Genomic DNA, 19698 nt, shown 5'->3' on the forward strand with positions numbered 1-19698 from the left:
GGTTGCTAGGCAACCAGGACGCCCCAAAACGCTGAAAAAGGAAAATATAAGATAAAGTTATGCCATTGGGGAACCTCCAATAATAAGACTAATAACATTAGTGATGAATATTTAAATGAGTGCAAAATGTGTTCAGATGGAGCCCAAAGGCTCCTAAAGGACTAGGCTAATGTAGCTTGTGTCTACCCATATAATAGAAAGTGGGGAATATTTAATGTGTTGTATGTAAAAACATAATCCTCTTGAGGGCTGTATCAAGAATTAGCCAATTTGTGTATTTATATTAGGGGCTAATAAACACTATAATGTGAAAACAATAAAGGGTGAATCAAAAAATAGGAAAAATGTAAGAATTAAATATTAAGAATTAAATCTAGTGTTAAATAGTCCCTTAACAAAGAGTATTTTAAACAATAGCGCCTATGAGTAAATCATCTGTGGGCAAGTATCTACAAATATAATTTTAAGTTTTTTTTAAAAAAGCAACAGTCTGTCTGGTAAATCAAAACAATAAACTAACCACACATATATCGAATTAACTTCAGGACTTTATAAAAATGCTACGCCGACATCGCCGGGAATAATGGACTATGGCTAGACAGATATCAAAGGGATCTACAAAAACACTGCAAATGAGTTCTTTTCGTTTAAGCCTCTGGGTGACAGAGTTCCTAGCTGATGAATCCAATAGGACTCTCTCTGTAGAAGAATTAGGCCTCTGTTCCCCCCACGGGCCGGAATAGGCACATGCTCAATAGCAATACATCTTAGGGTAGCGAGTTGATGTTGAAACTCTAGAAAATGTCTGCCCACTGGTTTGTCCGACTTGCCATCACGATAGGCTAGTCGGATACTAGACCTGTGGCCTCTAATTCTCTCACAGAGAGCCGTCTCTGTTTTGCCAATGTAGTTAAGTCCGCACGGACATGGCAGTTTATAGATAACGAAATCTGTGCGACAATGTATTCGTTGATGGATCTTGTATCTTTTGCCTGTATCTGGGTGTGTGAAGATTTTAGAGGGGATGATATGGCCGCACGTCACACATCCCAAGCATCTCACACACCCTACATTTATACTGCCCTTGTTCACTGGACTGTAGCAATGCCGAGGATCTGTCTTGACTAGTAAGTCCCTTAGGTTTTTGTTGCGTCGGTAGCAAAACATTGGCTTATGACGGAAAGTCTCAGGCAGAGAAGGGTCGAGTTCCAATGTATGCCAGTTGGTGTGAATGGCTGACGTTACCTCTTGGTTGGCTGTATTATAGAGCATTGGAAAAATAGGCCTGTTGGTTTTATTTATCGCTGGTTTGGGCAATGGAGAGGAAAAGGTTGTTCTGGCTCTAGTTAACGCCTTCTCCAATATCGTTCGTGGGTAGCCCCTGGAGTGGAATTTTCCATACATCACGTGTAGCTGATCTTCACATTCTAGGCTAAGTGAGTTATTTCTCATAACTCTCAAAAATTGGGAGTATGGTAACGACTCTTTCAGGTGTCGAGGGTGGAAACTTTCGAAGTGTAGAAGGGTATTGCGATCCGTCGTTTTCGTATAGAGTTTATATTCGATTTTCTCATTCATGACCATAATTTCCACGTCCAAAAATTGGACACTGTGTTGATCGATGGTAGCTGTCATCTTGACCGGTGTAGGAAGATTATTTAAACCTTGAACGAATTGCGAAGCCTCTTCTTTGGACCCCCCCCACAAAATCAAAATGTCATCAATGAAACGAAAATACTTGATGATCTGGTGATTGAAAGGTGTAAGTATGTGCTCTGTTTCATACTCGTACATAAAGGCGTTCGCGTACATGGGAGCCATAGCTGCTCCCATGGACGTGCCCGCAATTTGTAAATACCAGTCGGTTTCAAATCGGAAGTAATTGTTTTGTAGCGCAGTTCCCAAAAGATCCAACACGTATTCCACCGGTGGACCCTGATAGTGTGGAGAGTGAGTCAGGAGATTCCTCATCGCTTGTATCCCTGTGTCATGTGGGATGATTGTATAAAGACTGCCTACGTCCATGGTGATAAGGATCCCCTTAAAAGGACCAACCTCCTTCAGACGTGCTAAAAGGTCAGGAGTATCTCTGATGCAAGTAGTTAGGGATGTTACCGGACTCTTAAACAAAAAATCAAGATATTTAGCAATTGGCTCCAATATGCCTTGGGTTGCTGATACAATTGGGCGTCCGGGAGGATGTTCCTGGTTCTTGTGAATCTTTGGGAGAGAGTACAATATTGGAGTGCGTGGATGTTTTTTAAGAAGAAATTGGGAAAGTTCCAAACTAATGTGGCCAGCCTGTAAGCCAAACATTAGCGTGTCTTCAATTATTTTTGCAATCTTATTTGTAGGGTCTTCCTGTAGACGTCTGTATGTATTGATGTCACTCAAGTGCTGTTTAATTTCATCTGCATAAGCGTCATAATTGAGGATGACTATGCCCCCTCCCTTGTCTGCCGGTTGAATCACAATTGTAGGATCAGCTGCTAGGTTTTTAATCACGGTATGTTCGTCTCTTGATAGGTTAGAGTGCCTCGGTTGGTGTTTCTGTAGTATAGTGTCTGTTTGCCATTTGGTGGAAGAGAGAAATGTCTTGATGGATGTCTGATTAGGAGGAGGATCAAAAAAGCTAGGAATTTTGAATTGGTATGGAGTTATGACCGTCGGAGAAGTCATTTTTGATGAATTTTTTAAAAAATCCTTCAATCTCAAAGAACGGCCAAATTTAAATAGCTCCACTTCCCATTGAAATAAGTTTAGCCAACAATGTGAAGATAAGCTACACGTGATGTATGGAAAATTCCACTCCAGTGGCTACCCACGAGCGATATTGGAGAAGGCGTTAACTAGAGCCAGAACAACTTTTTCCTCTCCATTGCCCAAACCAGCGATAAATAAAACCAACAGGCCTATTTTTCCAATGCTCTATAATACAGCCAACCAAGAGGTAACGTCAGCCATTCACACCAACTGGCATACATTGGAACTCGACCCTTCTCTGCCTGAGACTTTCCGTCATAAGCCAATGTTTTGCTACCGATGCAACAAAAACCTAAGGGACTTACTAGTCAAGACAGATCCTCGGCATTGCTACAGTCCAGTGAACAAGGGCAGTATAAATGTAGGGTGTGTGAGGTGCTTGGGATGTGTGACGTGCGGCCATATCATCCCCTCTAAAATCTTCACACACCCACATACAGGCAAAAGATACAAGATCCATCAACGAATACATTGTCGCACAGATTTCGTTATCTATAAACTGCCATGTCCGTGCGGACTTAACTACATTGGCAAAACAGAGACGGTTCTCTGTGAGAGAATTAGAGGCCACAGGTCTAGTATCCGACTAGCCTATCGTGATGGCAAGTCGGACAAACCAGTGGGCAGACATTTTCTAGAGTTTCAACATCAACTCGCTACCCTAAGATGTATTGCTATTGAGCATGTGCCTATTCCGGCCCGTGGGGGGAACAGAGGCCTAATTCTTCTACAGAGAGAGTCCTATTGGATTCATAAGTTAGGAACCCTGTCACCCAGAGGCTTAAACGAAAAGAACTCATTTGCAGTGTTTTTGTAGATCCCTTTGATATCTGTCTAGCCATAGTCCATTATTCCCGGCGATGTCGGCGTAGCATTTTTATAAAGTCCTGAAGTTAATTCGATATATGTGTGGTTAGTTTATTGTTTTGATTTACCAGACAGACTGTTGCTTTTTTTTAAAAAACTTAAAATTATATTTGTAGATACTTGCCCACAGATGATTTACTCATAGGCGCTATTGTTTAAAATACTCTTTGTTAAGGGACTATTTAACACTAGATTTAATTCTTAAATTTTTCCTATTTTTTGATTCACCCTTTATTGTTTTCACATTATAGTGTTTATTAGCCCCTAATATAAATATACAAATTGGCTAATTCTTGATACAGCCCTCAAGAGGATTATGTTTTTACATACAACACATATTAAATATTCCCCACTTTCTATTATATGGGTAGACACAAGCTACATTAGCCTAGTCCTTTAAGAGCCTTTGGGCTCCATCTGAACACATTTTGCACTCATTTAAATATTCATCACTAATGTTATTAGTCTTATTATTGGAGGTTCCTCAATGGCATAACTTTATCTTATATTTTCCTTTTTCAGCGTTTTGGTGCATCCTGGTTGCCTAGCAACCGTCTTTCCAAACACACTCATTCGTATGATGCCGTGGATTAAGTCTGATCGGCTTCAATACATGCGGGAGCAACCAATGAGACTCATGCGTCTATGGTTGCCCCAGCGACATGTCATAGCCGTCCAATAGCATCACGTAGGGACCAGAGTTCCGAGTCATGTGATTACGAACCCGGAAGTGTGTGAGAGTGCCTGCAACCTGGACGGACCTGGCGGGAAAGGATAATACTGATCATCTGTGGGTAAGCAATTATTTTTAATTTCTTTTATTACATGCCCTATATAAGCTTCTTCATTCTTAGTGATTTGAGTGTCCTGATGAAAGCTCCTGACAGGAGCTGAAACGTTGATGTGGTTTCTCTGAATAAAGAAGACTGTATTTGAAAATCCCAGGAGTGCCGGTATCTTTTTTTGTATATATATATATATATATAATATATATATATATATATGTATATTAAGATAAAAAATAAATTATAATTAGGATTAATACCTAGAACACGTGTAACACCACATAGGTGTGATTTTATATATAAAATAAAAGGCATTATTTCATAGAATTCCACTGAGGAGGTGATGACTTCTACAACATCCATCTGCCCAATGTACATACGCCCAGCAAAAGATGGTGGTGTGGTGCTAGAAGTATCGCTTTACATTGCCTTTTCTTGTAGGATTCCTTTGAAATTGAGGATAAAACATTTATCACATTCCATGCATCTAAACAGGTTTTTCTGCTACATGAATCTTCCGATGTCTAGAAAGATGTGCGGCCTGGGTAAAACATTTCCCACATTCACAACATGAAAATGGCTTTTCTCCTGTATGAATCTTCTGATGCCGCACAAGATCATGCTTTAAATTAAAATATTTCCCACATTCAGTACATTTAAATGGCTTTTCTCCTGTGTGAATCCTTTTATGAGATGCAAGCTGAGAAGCCAATGTGAAACATTTACCACATTCAGGACATGAGAATGGTTTCTCCCCTGTGTGAAACTTCAGATGTCTGATAAGATCTTGTTTTACTTTAAAACATTTCCCACATTCTGTGCATTTAAATGGTTTTTCACCTTTATGAAACTTCTGATGGTTGCTAAGGTTAGAGTGTTGATTAAAACATTTCCCACATTCAGAACATGCAAAAGGTTTTTCTCCTGTGTGAATCCTTTGGTGCCTCATAAGATCATACTTTAAGTTAAAACATTTCCCACAATCCACACATTTAAATGGTTTTTCTCCTGTGTGAACCCTTTTATGTGAAGCAAGTTGTGAGGCCCAAATATAACATTTACCACACTCAGTGCATTTAAATGGTTTTTCTCCTGTGTGATTCCTTCTATGTGACGCAAGTTGTGAAGCCCATGTATAGGATCTTCCACATTCAGGACATTTGAATGGTTTCTCTCCTGTGTGAGTCTTCTGTTGTTTCTCATTTGTCTCATTTACAACAAACTCATTATCAGCTGAATGACGCTTGATGAGCTCAGAGTTCTTGTTAAAATGTTTCAGACGATCAGTAGAGTTCAGTATTTCCTCTGTGTTGTATGTAATCGGACATTTACCTGATCTAAAATTAATTTTTTTACCAATGTTCCCAGATTCGATTAAGAACTTGTTAGGAGTTATTGTTTTTGAATTTAGACAATCTTCAATATAAGTAAGAGTATTTTCCATCTGTTCAGTGTGAATAGAACGGTCAGGATCTGGGAGTGTTTTCCCTTGGCATACACCTGGTTCTTCTTTAATATGTAGCTGTAAATAATCTGTCGGTGGATGTTCTAGGAGTATAGAAATGTCTGTGAGATTTCCTACTTCACATGAGGCTGATTCCTCTTTACTATGAGTAGATGCATATTCTGCCTCTCTATATTCTCTGTGAGTAAAAATGTCTGTGCTTCTGAGATTCAAGCCTTTTGTTGGTTTGTTGACTTTTAGTGATTTTCCTTCACCACACGTTTTATAACCAACCTGAAAGTTGGGTTCAAAACCAGGCAACGAATCAGAGGTGAGAAATCCAACAGGTACGCATTTTTCTATTGAAAGAAAAGGCACATTAATATTTGTTAACTTACTTCAAAATAAAGAAGCTAATCCCAACCTGTGTTTATTGCATTGACCACATTTTCTTAAGTACAGACGTTTACAAAGAGAGTCACATAATCAAACCTTATCTTACCCAGTGAACAGAGTGACTGGTGGTTCTCCATTATCACGTCATTGTAGAGGTGTTTGTGTGCTTCTACATACTCCCATTCCTCCATGGAGAAATAAACCGTGACATCCTCACATCTTATAGGAACCTGATACACACAATGATACAGTCACCATCCAGACACATCCCTTGCTTTTACTGTTTATTGTCCCATTCCCAGCAGCCTCACCTCTCCAGTCAGCAGCTCAATGATTTTGTTGGTGAGATACAGGATCTTTTGGTCATTGATTCTGCCATTTACTGGACAGTTGGGCGGAGTCACTGTTCTCAGCCTCTGGATTCTGCTGAATGCTTTTGGTATCTGATGACTGCTCACACCGGTCTTTCTCACAACCATATGATCCTAGATTTTGAGAGGGACACAAATAAGAACAGAATAATTTACTCTGACACATTTCAACTCATTCTCTCATTCTGTACTCTCATATTTAGAAATTAAGTCTCTTGGTTCTGTCCACTACCCTGCACATAAAGATTACTCATTGATGAGTATTAGATATACTTAAATGAGTGATATTGGAGACATTGCTATACTCTAAGACAGGGATAGGCAACCTTTGGCACTTCAGATGTTGTGGATCACACCTTCCCTGATGCTTGCTGTATAGTCATTATGAGAGATATAGCCCATAACATCTGGGGTACAAAAGGTTGCCTATCCATGCTCCAATATGTTTACAGACAGCAATAACGGTAGGTAGGTACCAAAGTATTCAGACACCAGGGATTCATTGATTAGTGTAGCGACAGAGTTAGCAATTGCTGGCGCACTGAGCTTCGGCAACATTGCTGGGATTTGATCTGGTCTACACTGGTTTTTCATATTTAGATTATTAAGATGTTTATTAATGACACTAACAGGTCTAAAATAAAATTTCTCTATATGAGGTGTTTACAAATTTATCAGGACCATATCAGCATTTGCCATATGAGAATGTGTGCCATTCCTTAGCTTAGCAATTACAGTGGTGGCACATCCAACAAAATAATTATTTATCTAGGGGGTGTTGCATGGTCCATTCTGACAGTGTAGGGTTGGAGTAGAGTGTGGGGGGTTTGTATGTTGCTTATGATTTTCCAAAGGTTTCTTGGGTTTAAAATGTAATTGTTCAGATTTTCACTGAAATAGTGGCCTTTGCCATTTTTGTTTGCTTTGTACATGCATGTCGCCATTGTTTGAAGGCAGAACGCCTGAACATTGACCACAATGAATCTCTAAACTGGTACATTTGAATGAGGTCAGCTGTAACCCAGGATGTGCTCTTTTTATTTGCAGTTTACGCAACGGGGCATGCAAATTCCAAACGGCAAGACCTCGGAATTCAATTGCAGAGTCTAGAACTGGAATTAGACATACTCATGGTAAGTTCTTGAGATTGTTTAGAAAGGATTTCTTGAAAGACCTGGTGATTATAACATTGGGAGGGGATTTAATGGCCTTTATTTTGTGTATGCAGTACACTAGACAGTGGTCACTGAAACTGTTAGGGAGAACACCCGCCTCCTAAATTCTATCAGGACTAGTGGTGAGAATCCAATCTAGTAAAGTATGGTTAGTGCTTTTTTTTTTGTGTGGAAATTGCATGCAAAGTCTTACACAGCGAACATGATTTGCTATTTTTAGGATTCAGCCAATCATTATTAAATCTCCAAAAACCAACGCTTCACATTTCTGTTTTTGAGCTATGTTTTCACCAAGTAGCTGGACTATGTCACAAAGGGAATGCACCGGAGAGCTAGGTTGGTGGTAGATTCCAGCAAATAGGATCAGTTTACTGAACGGGGGTCTTGACTGTACCAGAAATAAAGTCAAAGGTGGCAGAGGAGTGGTAGTTTTTTTTTTTTTTTAAAAGGGTTAACTTTATGGACTTGTCAACATTAAAAACAATGCCTCCTCCTCTCATTGCTCTGTCATTTCGTAAGCATGAATAATGTGTAATAGCAATGGCAGTCAGGGATTTTTGTTGTTAGCCATTGCTCAGAGAGCACAATGATTTTTGGTTTGTAATTGAACACCAAGCTTGTAGTGCATCCAGTTTAGGGAATGTCAAAATGTATAGTGGCCAAACACGCAGAATTAAGTAACACACAGAGAAAAAAAAATCTAAAAAAGATAAACGTATTATCGGATGTAAGAATGGACGGACTTAAAGGGACACTATAGTCACCAGAACAACTACAGCTTATTGAATTTGTTCAGGTGAGTAGAATCATTACCTTCAGGCTTTTTGCTGTAAACACTGTCTTTTCAGAGAAAATGCAGTGTTTACATTACAGCCTAGTGATAACGTCACTGGCCACTCCTCAGATGGATGTTAGAGATCCTTCCTGGGTCATGGCTGCCTAAAATGCATCCAAACATTCAGTATCTCCTCCCTCTGCATGCAGACACTGAACTTTCCGCATAGAGATACATTGATTCAATTCATCTCTATGAGGAGATGCTGGTTGGCCAGGGCTGTGTTTGAATCCTGCTGGCTCTGCCCCTGATCCGCCTCCTTGTCAGTCTCAGCCAATCCTATGGGGAAGCACTGTGATTGGATCAGGCCACCACTTCTGATGATGTCAGCAGACAGCTTGTTTTTCTGAGGCAAACAGCATGCAGATCTACAGCTTCAGGCTTGAATACAGTAAGATTTTGATATATTTATGGAGGCATGAGGGGGCCAGGGGAGCTAGATGGTGGTTTAACACTATAGGGTCAGGAATACACATTTGTGTTCCTGACCCTATAGTGATCCTTTAACGTAAAAGTATGGTCAGAGACAAGGCGAGGTCAGAAACACAGATAGACCAAAAAACTAATAAACAAAGTCAAGAGGTCAAGGAAACCAGAATAAGAAATAGTCAGAACCAAGCAAAAATCAAAACACCAGAATAATATTTAAGAACACGGTCTCTAATAACCAGACAAGTGGAAACCACGGCAGAGCATTGAAGAATAGGAGATTAAATACCTATTGGGAGGCTGTGATAGGTAGAATCATGTCATGACATCGGAACATGCATGCGTCATCACGTTTACGTTACGCACACATGTCTGCATCATTTTCCTGATAGGCACCCACTGTCCCTTTAAATATTATGCCATGCAGTGTCTTCGACCACTGCGCGGGTATGTGGCCCAGGTAAGTATGACCAGTGTGCGACGTGACAGTACACCCCAGACAGACTGACATTACCCAGAATCCCTCACCTCTCCAGTCAGCAGGTAGATGATCTCCATGATGACATTACCCAGAATCCCTCACCTCTCCAGTCAGCAGGTAGATGATCTCCATACTGACATTACCCAGAATCCCTCACCTCTCCAGTCAGCAGGTAGATGATCTCCATACTGACATTACCCAGAATCCCTCACCTCTCCAGTCAGCAGGTAGATGATCTCCATAATGACATTACCCAGAATCCCTCACCTCTCCAGTCAGCAGGTAGATGATCTCCATACTGACATTACCCAGAATCCCTCACCTCTCCAGTCAGCAGGTAGATGATCTCCATAATGATCTTACCCAGAATCCCTCACCTCTCCAGTCAGCAGGTAGATGATCTCCATAATGACATTACCCAGAATCCCTCACCTCTCCAGTCAGCAGGTAGATGATCTCCATAATGACCTTACCCAGAATCCCTCACCTCTCCAGTCAGCAGGTAGATGGTCTCCATACTGACATTACCCAGAATCCCTCACCTCTCCAGCCAGCAGGTAGATGATCTCCATGCTGACATTACCCAGAATCCCTCACCTCTCCAGTCAGCAGGTAGATGATCTCCATACTGACATTACCCAGAATCCCTCACCTCTCCAGTCAGCAGGTAGATGATCTCCATAATGACATTACCCAGAATCCCTCACCTCTCCAGTCAGCAGGTAGATGATCTCCATAATGACATTACCCAGAATCCCTCAACTCTCCAGCCAGCAGGTAGATGATCTCCATACTGACATTACCCAGAATCCCTCACCTCTCCAGTCAGCAGGTAGATGATCTCCATGGTGACATTACCCAGAATCCCTCACCTCTCCAGTCAGCAGGTAAATGATCGCCATGGTGACATTACCCAGAATCCCTCACCTCTCCAGTCAGCAGGTAGATGATCTCCATACTGACATTACCCAGAATCCCTCACCTCTCCAGTCAGCAGGTAGATGATCTCCATGGTGACATTACCCAGAATCCCTCACCTCTCCAGTCAGCAGGTAGATGATCTCCATGGTGACATTACCCAGAATCCCTCACCTCTCCAGTCAGCAGGTAGATGATCTCCATACTGACATTACCCAGAATCCCTCACCTCTCCAGTCAGCAGGTAGATGATCTCCATGGTGACATTACCCAGAATCCCTCACCTCTCCAGTCAGCAGGTAGATGATCTCCATAATGACATTACCCAGAATCCCTCACCTCTCCAGTCAGCAGGTAGATGATCTCCATGGTGACATTACCCAGAATCCCTCACCTCTCCAGCCAGCAGGTAGATGATCTCCATGCTGACATTACCCAGAATCCCTCACCTCTCCAGTCAGCAGGTAGATGATCTCCATGGTGACATTACCCAGAATCCCTCACCTCTCCAGTCAGCAGGTAGATGATCTCCATACTGACATTACCCAGAATCCCCCACCTCTCCAGTCAGCAGGTAGATGATCTCCATGGTGACATTACCCAGAATCCCTCACCTCTCCAGTCAGCAGGTAGATGATCTCCATGGTGACATTACCCAGAATCCCTCACCTCTCCAGTCAGCAGGTAGATGATCTCCATGGTGACATTACCCAGAATCCCTCACCTCTCCAGTCAGCAGGTAGATGATCTCCATAATGACATTACCCAGAATCCCTCACCTCTCCAGTCAGCAGGTAGATGATCTCCATACTGACATTACCCAGAATCCCTCAACTCTCCAGCCAGCAGGTAGATGATCTCCATAATGACATTACCCAGAATCCCTCACCTCTCCAGTCAGCAGGTAGATGATCTCCATGGTGACATTACCCAGAATCCCTCACCTCTCCAGCCAGCAGGTAGATGATCTCCATGGTGACATTACCCAGAATCCCAGCAGGTAGATGATCTCCATAATGACATTACCCAGAATCCCTCACCTCTCCAGCCAGCAGGTAGATGATCTCCATAATGACATTACCCAGAATCCCTCACCTCTCCAGCCAGCAGGTAGATGATCTCCATAATGACATTACCCAGAATCCCTCACCTCTCCAGTCAGCAGGTAGATGATCTCCATAATGACATTACCCAGAATCCCTCACCTCTCCAGTCAGCAGGTAGATGATCTCCATACTGACATTACCCAGAATCCCTCACCTCTCCAGTCAGCAGGTAGATGATCTCCAGGGTCAGATCCAAGATTTTCTCATCCATCCAATGCCTCTCATTGTTCATTATTACGAAGCCCTGACAATGAAAGACGTGTGAGTAAATTCATATCCACATATTGCTAAAACCATATTACTTGCACACAATCTCAAATCCCAATTCATATTTTAAATAACAGCTTTATCATCTTGCTGCTTTCATCTAAAAGGTAAGATATCTAATGAGACAAAGAGCTTTCATTTTCTAAACCACTACACACTAACCCTTAATGGTAAACACATGGGGTGATACTGAGTATCTTATATTACTATAATCCCTATATCTCTATATATTGCTATCTATACACCGATATAGCCATACTGAGTATCTTATATTACTATAATCCCTATATCTCTATATATTGCTATCTATACACCGATATAGCGATACTGAGTATCTTATATTACTATAATCCCTATATCTCTATATATTGCTATCTATACACCGATATAGCCATACTGAGTATCTTATATTACTATAATCCCTATATCTCTATATATTGCTATCTATACACCGATATAGCGATACTGAGTATCTTATATTACTATAATCCCTATATCTCTATATATTGCTATCTATACACCGATATAGCCATACTGAGTATCTTATATTACTATAATCCCTATATCTCTATATATTGCTATCTATACACCGATATAGCGATACTGAGTATCTTATATTACTATAATCCCTATATCTCTATATATTGCTATCTATACACCGATGTAGCCATACTGAGTATCTTATATTGCTATAATCCCTATATCTCTATATATTGCTATCTATACACCGATATAGCCATACTGAGTATCTTATATTACTATAATCCCTATATCTCTATATATTGCTATCTATACTCCGATATAGCCATACTGAGTATCTTATATTACTATAATCCCTATATCTCTATATATTGCTATCTATACTCCGATATAGCCATACTGAGTATCTTATATTACTATAATCCCTATATATTGCTATCTATACACCGATATAGCCATACTGAGTATCTTATATTACTATAATCCCTATATCTCTATATATTGCTATCTATACACCGATATAGCCATACTGAGTATCTTATATTACTATAATCCCTATATCTCTATATATTGCTATCTATACACCGATATAGCCATACTGAGTATCTTATATTACTATAATCCCTGTATCTCTATATATTGCTATCTATACACCGATATAGCCATACTGAGTATCTTATATTACTATAATCACTATATCTCTATATATTGCTATCTATACACCGATATAGCCATACTGAGTATCTTATATTACTATAATCCCTATATCTCTATATATTGCTATCTATACTCCGATATAGTGATCGTGAGTATCTTATATTACTATAATCCCTATATCTCTATATATTGCTATCTATACACCGATATAGCCATACTGAGTATCTTATATTACTATAATCCCTGTATCTCTATATATTGCTATCTATACACCGATATAGCCATACTGAGTATCTTATATTACTATAATCACTATATCTCTATATATTGCTATCTATACACCAATATAGCCATACTGAGTATCTTATATTACTATAATCCCTATATCTCTATATATTGCTATCTATACACCGATATAGTGATACTGAGTATCTTATATTACTATAATCCCTATATCTCTATATATTGCTATCTATACACCGATATAGCCATACTGAGTATCTTATATTACTATAATCCCTATATCTCTATATATTGCTATCTATACCCCGATATAACCATACTGAGTATCTTATATTACTATAATCCCTATATCTCTATATATTGCTATCTATACCCCGATATAACCATACTGAGTATCTTATATTACTATAATCTCTATATATTGCTATCTATACACCGATATAGCCATACTGAGTATCTTATATTACTATAATCCCTATATCTCTATATATTGCTATCTATACCCCGATATAACCATACTGAGTATCTTATATTACTATAATCCCTATATCTCTATATATTGCTATCTATTCACCGATATAGCCATACTGAGTATCTTATATTACTATAATCCCTATATCTCTATATATTGCTATCTATACACCGATATAGCCATACTGAGTATCTTATATTACTATAATCCCTATATCTCTATATATTGCTATCTATACACCGATATAGTGATACTGAGTATCTTATATTACTATAATCCCTATATCTCTATATATTGCTATCTATACACCGATATAGCCATACTGAGTATCTTATATTACTATAATCCCTATATCTCTATATATTGCTATCTATACACCGATATAGCCATACTGAGTATCTTATATTACTATAATCCCTATATCTCTATATATTGCTATCTATACACCGATATAGCGATACTGAGTATCTTATATTACTATAATCCCTATATCTCTATATATTGCTATCTATACACCGATATAGCCATACTGAGTATCTTATATTACTATAATCCCTATATCTCTATATATTGCTATCTATACACCGATATAGCGATACTGAGTATCTTATATTACTATAATCCCTATATCTCTATATATTGCTATCTATACACCGATATAGCCATACTGAGTATCTTATATTACTATAATCCCTATATCTCTATATATTGCTATCTATACACCGATATAGCGATACTGAGTATCTTATATTACTATAATCCCTATATCTCTATATATTGCTATCTATACACCGATGTAGCCATACTGAGTATCTTATATTGCTATAATCCCTATATCTCTATATATTGCTATCTATACACCGATATAGCCATACTGAGTATCTTATATTACTATAATCCCTATATCTCTATATATTGCTATCTATACTCCGATATAGCCATACTGAGTATCTTATATTACTATAATCCCTATATCTCTATATATTGCTATCTATACTCCGATATAGCCATACTGAGTATCTTATATTACTATAATCCCTATATATTGCTATCTATACACCGATATAGCCATACTGAGTATCTTATATTACTATAATCCCTATATCTCTATATATTGCTATCTATACACCGATATAGCCATACTGAGTATCTTATATTACTATAATCCCTATATCTCTATATATTGCTATCTATACACCGATATAGCCATACTGAGTATCTTATATTACTATAATCCCTGTATCTCTATATATTGCTATCTATACACCGATATAGCCATACTGAGTATCTTATATTACTATAATCACTATATCTCTATATATTGCTATCTATACACCGATATAGCCATACTGAGTATCTTATATTACTATAATCCCTATATCTCTATATATTGCTATCTATACTCCGATATAGTGATCGTGAGTATCTTATATTACTATAATCCCTATATCTCTATATATTGCTATCTATACACCGATATAGCCATACTGAGTATCTTATATTACTATAATCCCTGTATCTCTATATATTGCTATCTATACACCGATATAGCCATACTGAGTATCTTATATTACTATAATCACTATATCTCTATATATTGCTATCTATACACCAATATAGCCATACTGAGTATCTTATATTACTATAATCCCTGTATCTCTATATATTGCTATCTATACACCGATATAGCCATACTGAGTATCTTATATTACTATAATCACTATATCTCTATATATTGCTATCTATACACCAATATAGCCATACTGAGTATCTTATATTACTATAATCCCTATATCTCTATATATTGCTATCTATACACCGATATAGTGATACTGAGTATCTTATATTACTATAATCCCTATATCTCTATATATTGCTATCTATACACCGATATAGCCATACTGAGTATCTTATATTACTATAATCCCTATATCTCTATATATTGCTATCTATACCCCGATATAACCATACTGAGTATCTTATATTACTATAATCCCTATATCTCTATATATTGCTATCTATACCCCGATATAACCATACTGAGTATCTTATATTACTATAATCCCTATATCTCTATATATTGCTATCTATACACCGATATAGCCATACTGAGTATCTTATATTACTATAATCCCTATATCTCTATATATTGCTATCTATACCCCGATATAACCATACTGAGTATCTTATATTACTATAATCCCTATATCTCTATATATTGCTATCTATTCACCGATATAGCCATACTGAGTATCTTATATTACTATAATCCCTATATCTCTATATATTGCTATCTATACACCGATATAGCCATACTGAGTATCTTATATTACTATAATCCCTATATCTCTATATATTGCTATCTATACACCGATATAGTGATACTGAGTATCTTATATTACTATAATCCCTATATCTCTATATATTGCTATCTATACACCGATATAGCCATACTGAGTATCTTATATTACTATAATCCCTATATCTCTATATATTGCTATCTATACACCGATATAGCGATACTGAGTATCTTATATTACTATAATCCCTATATCTCTATATATTGCTATCTATACCCCGATATAGCGATACTGAGTATCTTATATTACTATAATCCCTATATATTGCTATCTATACACCGATATAGCCATACTGAGTATTTTATATTACTATAATCCCTATATCTCTATATATTGCTATCTATACCCCGATATAGCCATACTGAGTATCTTATATTACTATAATCCCTATATCTCTATATATTGCTATCTATACACCGATATAGCCATACTGAGTATCTTATATTACTATAATCCCTATATATTGCTATCTATACCCCGATATAGCCATACTGAGTATCTTATATTACTATAATCCTTATATCTCTATATATTGCTATCTATACACCGATATAGCCATACTGAGTATCTTATATTACTATAATCCCTATATCTCTATATATTGCTATCTATACACCGATATAGCCATACTGAGTATCTTATATTACTATAATCCCTATATCTCTATATATTGCTATCTATACACCGATATAGCCATACTGAGTATCTTATATTACTATAATCCCTATATCTCTATATATTGCTATCTATACAGCGATATAGCCATACTGAGTATCTTATATTACTATAATCCCTATATCTTGCTATCTATACACCGATATAGCCATACTGAGTATCTTATATTACTATAATCCCTATATATTGCTATCTATACACCGATATAGCCATACTGAGTATCTTATATTACTATAATCCCTATATATTGCTATCTATACACCGATATAGCCATACTGAGTATCTTATATTACCATAATCCCTATATCTCTATATATTGCTATCTATACCCCGATATAGCCATACTGAGTATCTTATATTACTATAATCCCTATATCTCTATATATTGCTATCTATACCCCGATATAGCCATACTGAGTATCTTATATTACTATAATCCCTATATATTGCTATCTATACACCGATATAGCGATACTGAGTATCTTATATTACCATAATCCCTATATCTCTATATATTGCTATCTATACCCCGATATAGCCATACTGAGTATCTTATATTACTATAATCCCTATATCTCTATATATTGCTATCTATACCCCGATATAGCCATACTGAGTATCTTATATTACTATAATCCCTATGTCTCTATATATTGCTATCTATACACCGATATAGCCATACTGAGTATCTTATATTACTATAATCCCTATATCTCTATATATTGCTATCTATACACCGATATAGCCATACTGAGTATCTTATATTACTATTATTTATTCTATCTCTCTCTCTATTGCTATATAAACACACTGTTACCATGGTTACTGTAATACCCACCTCACTGGGTGTCCCAGCCCTGTATCCACTCCCTCTCTTTGCTCCAATGTCCTCAGTGAAGCCACTTCCGGTCTGTGTCTGGAGTACAATGGCTGCTCTCACTGATATGATGTCACAGGAAGTGGTTGTCACCGAGCGGCCATTTTGGATGAGGGCAGGAGTTCTATCAATCTGTGCAGAGAGTATGGGCAGAGTGTGAGCTCTGTTGGTTACAGAGAGCTGCAGAGTCAGTGTGTCACATTGTTTTAGACCAAACCAAGTGTTTGTTTGAGTATCTGCCCCTGTCCAGATTTTTAACGTGAGATTCGTGCCCGCTGTAGTAAATCACACCGAGACACAGGTTCAGGTTAATGAAAACGTTGAATGTTTAGTTAGGGGGGCTTAAAAAAAAAAATCTGATCATAGTAAAATGTAATCCCTGCCAATTGATCACTGTAGTCAGATTACAGGGAAGGGGTTACTTTTTTTTATTAAACTAGGTAAAGGGGGGTGGGATTTTAATTTAACTTTATTTATTTTTTACACAGGGGGCAGGATCAGTGAAGATCCGTCTCGGAAGTGCAGGGAGGCGGAAGGTAAGTATACACAGCACATGAGCGCAGGTATGCACAGTAAATAGACATTTTACCTACGTTCATTCCTATCCGTCACAACATGAAGACGTGTAACACATGGACGGAGTGTGAGTGAGTCTCATACTGAGTATCTTATATTACTATAATCCCTGTATATCTATACACCGATATAGCCATACTGAGTATCTTATATTACTATAATCCCTATATCTCTATATATTGCTATCTATACCCCGATATAACCATACTGAGTATCTTATATTACTATAATCCCTATATCTCTATATATTGCTATCTATTCACCGATATAGCCATACTGAGTATCTTATATTACTATAATCCCTATATCTCTATATATTGCTATCTATACACCGATATAGCCATACTGAGTATCTTATATTACTATAATCCCTATATCTCTATATATTGCTATCTATACACCGATATAGTGATTTGAGTATCTTATATTACTATAATCCCTATATCTCTATATATTGCTATCTATACACCGATATAGCCATACTGAGTATCTTATATTACTATAATCCCTATATCTCTATATATTGCTATCTATACACCGATATAGCGATACTGAGTATCTTATATTACTATAATCCCTATATCTCTATATATTGCTATCTATACCCCGATATAGCGATACTGAGTATCTTATATTACTATAATCCCTATATATTGCTATCTATACACCGATATAGCCATACTGAGTATTTTATATTACTATAATCCCTATATCTCTATATATTGCTATCTATACCCCGATATAGCCATACTGAGTATCTTATATTACTATAATCCCTATATCTCTATATATTGCTATCTATACACCGATATAGCCATACTGAGTATCTTATATTACTATAATCCCTATATATTGCTATCTATACCCCGATATAGCCATACTGAGTATCTTATATTACTATAATCCTTATATCTCTATATATTGCTATCTATACACCGATATAGCCATACTGAGTATCTTATATTACTATAATCCCTATATCTCTATATATTGCTATCTATACACCGATATAGCCATACTGAGTATCTTATATTACTATAATCCCTATATCTCTATATATTGCTATCTATACAGCGATATAGCCATACTGAGTATCTTATATTACTATAATCCCTATATCTCTATATATTGCTATCTATACACCGATATAGCCATACTGAGTATCTTATATTACTATAATCCCTATATCTCTATATATTGCTATCTATACACCGATATAGCCATACTGAGTATCTTATATTACTATAATCCCTATATCTCTATATATTGCTATCTATACACCGATATAGCCATACTGAGTATCTTATATTACTATAATCCCTATATCTCTATATATTGCTATCTATACAGCGATATAGCCATACTGAGTATCTTATATTACTATAATCCCTATATCTCTATATATTGCTATCTATACAGCGATATAGCCATACTGAGTATCTTATATTACTATAATCCCTATATCTTGCTATCTATACACCGATATAGCCATACTGAGTATCTTATATTACTATAATCCCT

General features: G+C 37.3%; 1 protein-coding gene across 1 annotated transcript; it reads right to left on the minus strand.

Moving 5' to 3' along the window:
* Positions 1-4758: 4758 nt before the first annotated feature.
* On the minus strand, positions 4759-17630 carry LOC134575224 (gastrula zinc finger protein XlCGF26.1-like). The gene is made up of 5 exons (XM_063434481.1): positions 17563-17630; positions 11725-11814; positions 6567-6740; positions 6362-6485; positions 4759-6218 (listed from the first exon to the last, which is right to left on the minus strand). Exons 2-5 carry the CDS (start codon positions 11800-11802, stop codon positions 4903-4905), a joined length of 1692 nt encoding a protein of 563 aa, XP_063290551.1. The 5' UTR covers positions 11803-11814; positions 17563-17630; the 3' UTR covers positions 4759-4902.
* Between the last annotated feature and the right edge of the window lie 2068 nt (positions 17631-19698).

The sequence above is a fragment of the Pelobates fuscus genome, chromosome 10 (genome assembly GCF_036172605.1).
Source record: "Pelobates fuscus isolate aPelFus1 chromosome 10, aPelFus1.pri, whole genome shotgun sequence".
Lineage (NCBI taxonomy): Eukaryota > Metazoa > Chordata > Amphibia > Anura > Pelobatidae > Pelobates > Pelobates fuscus.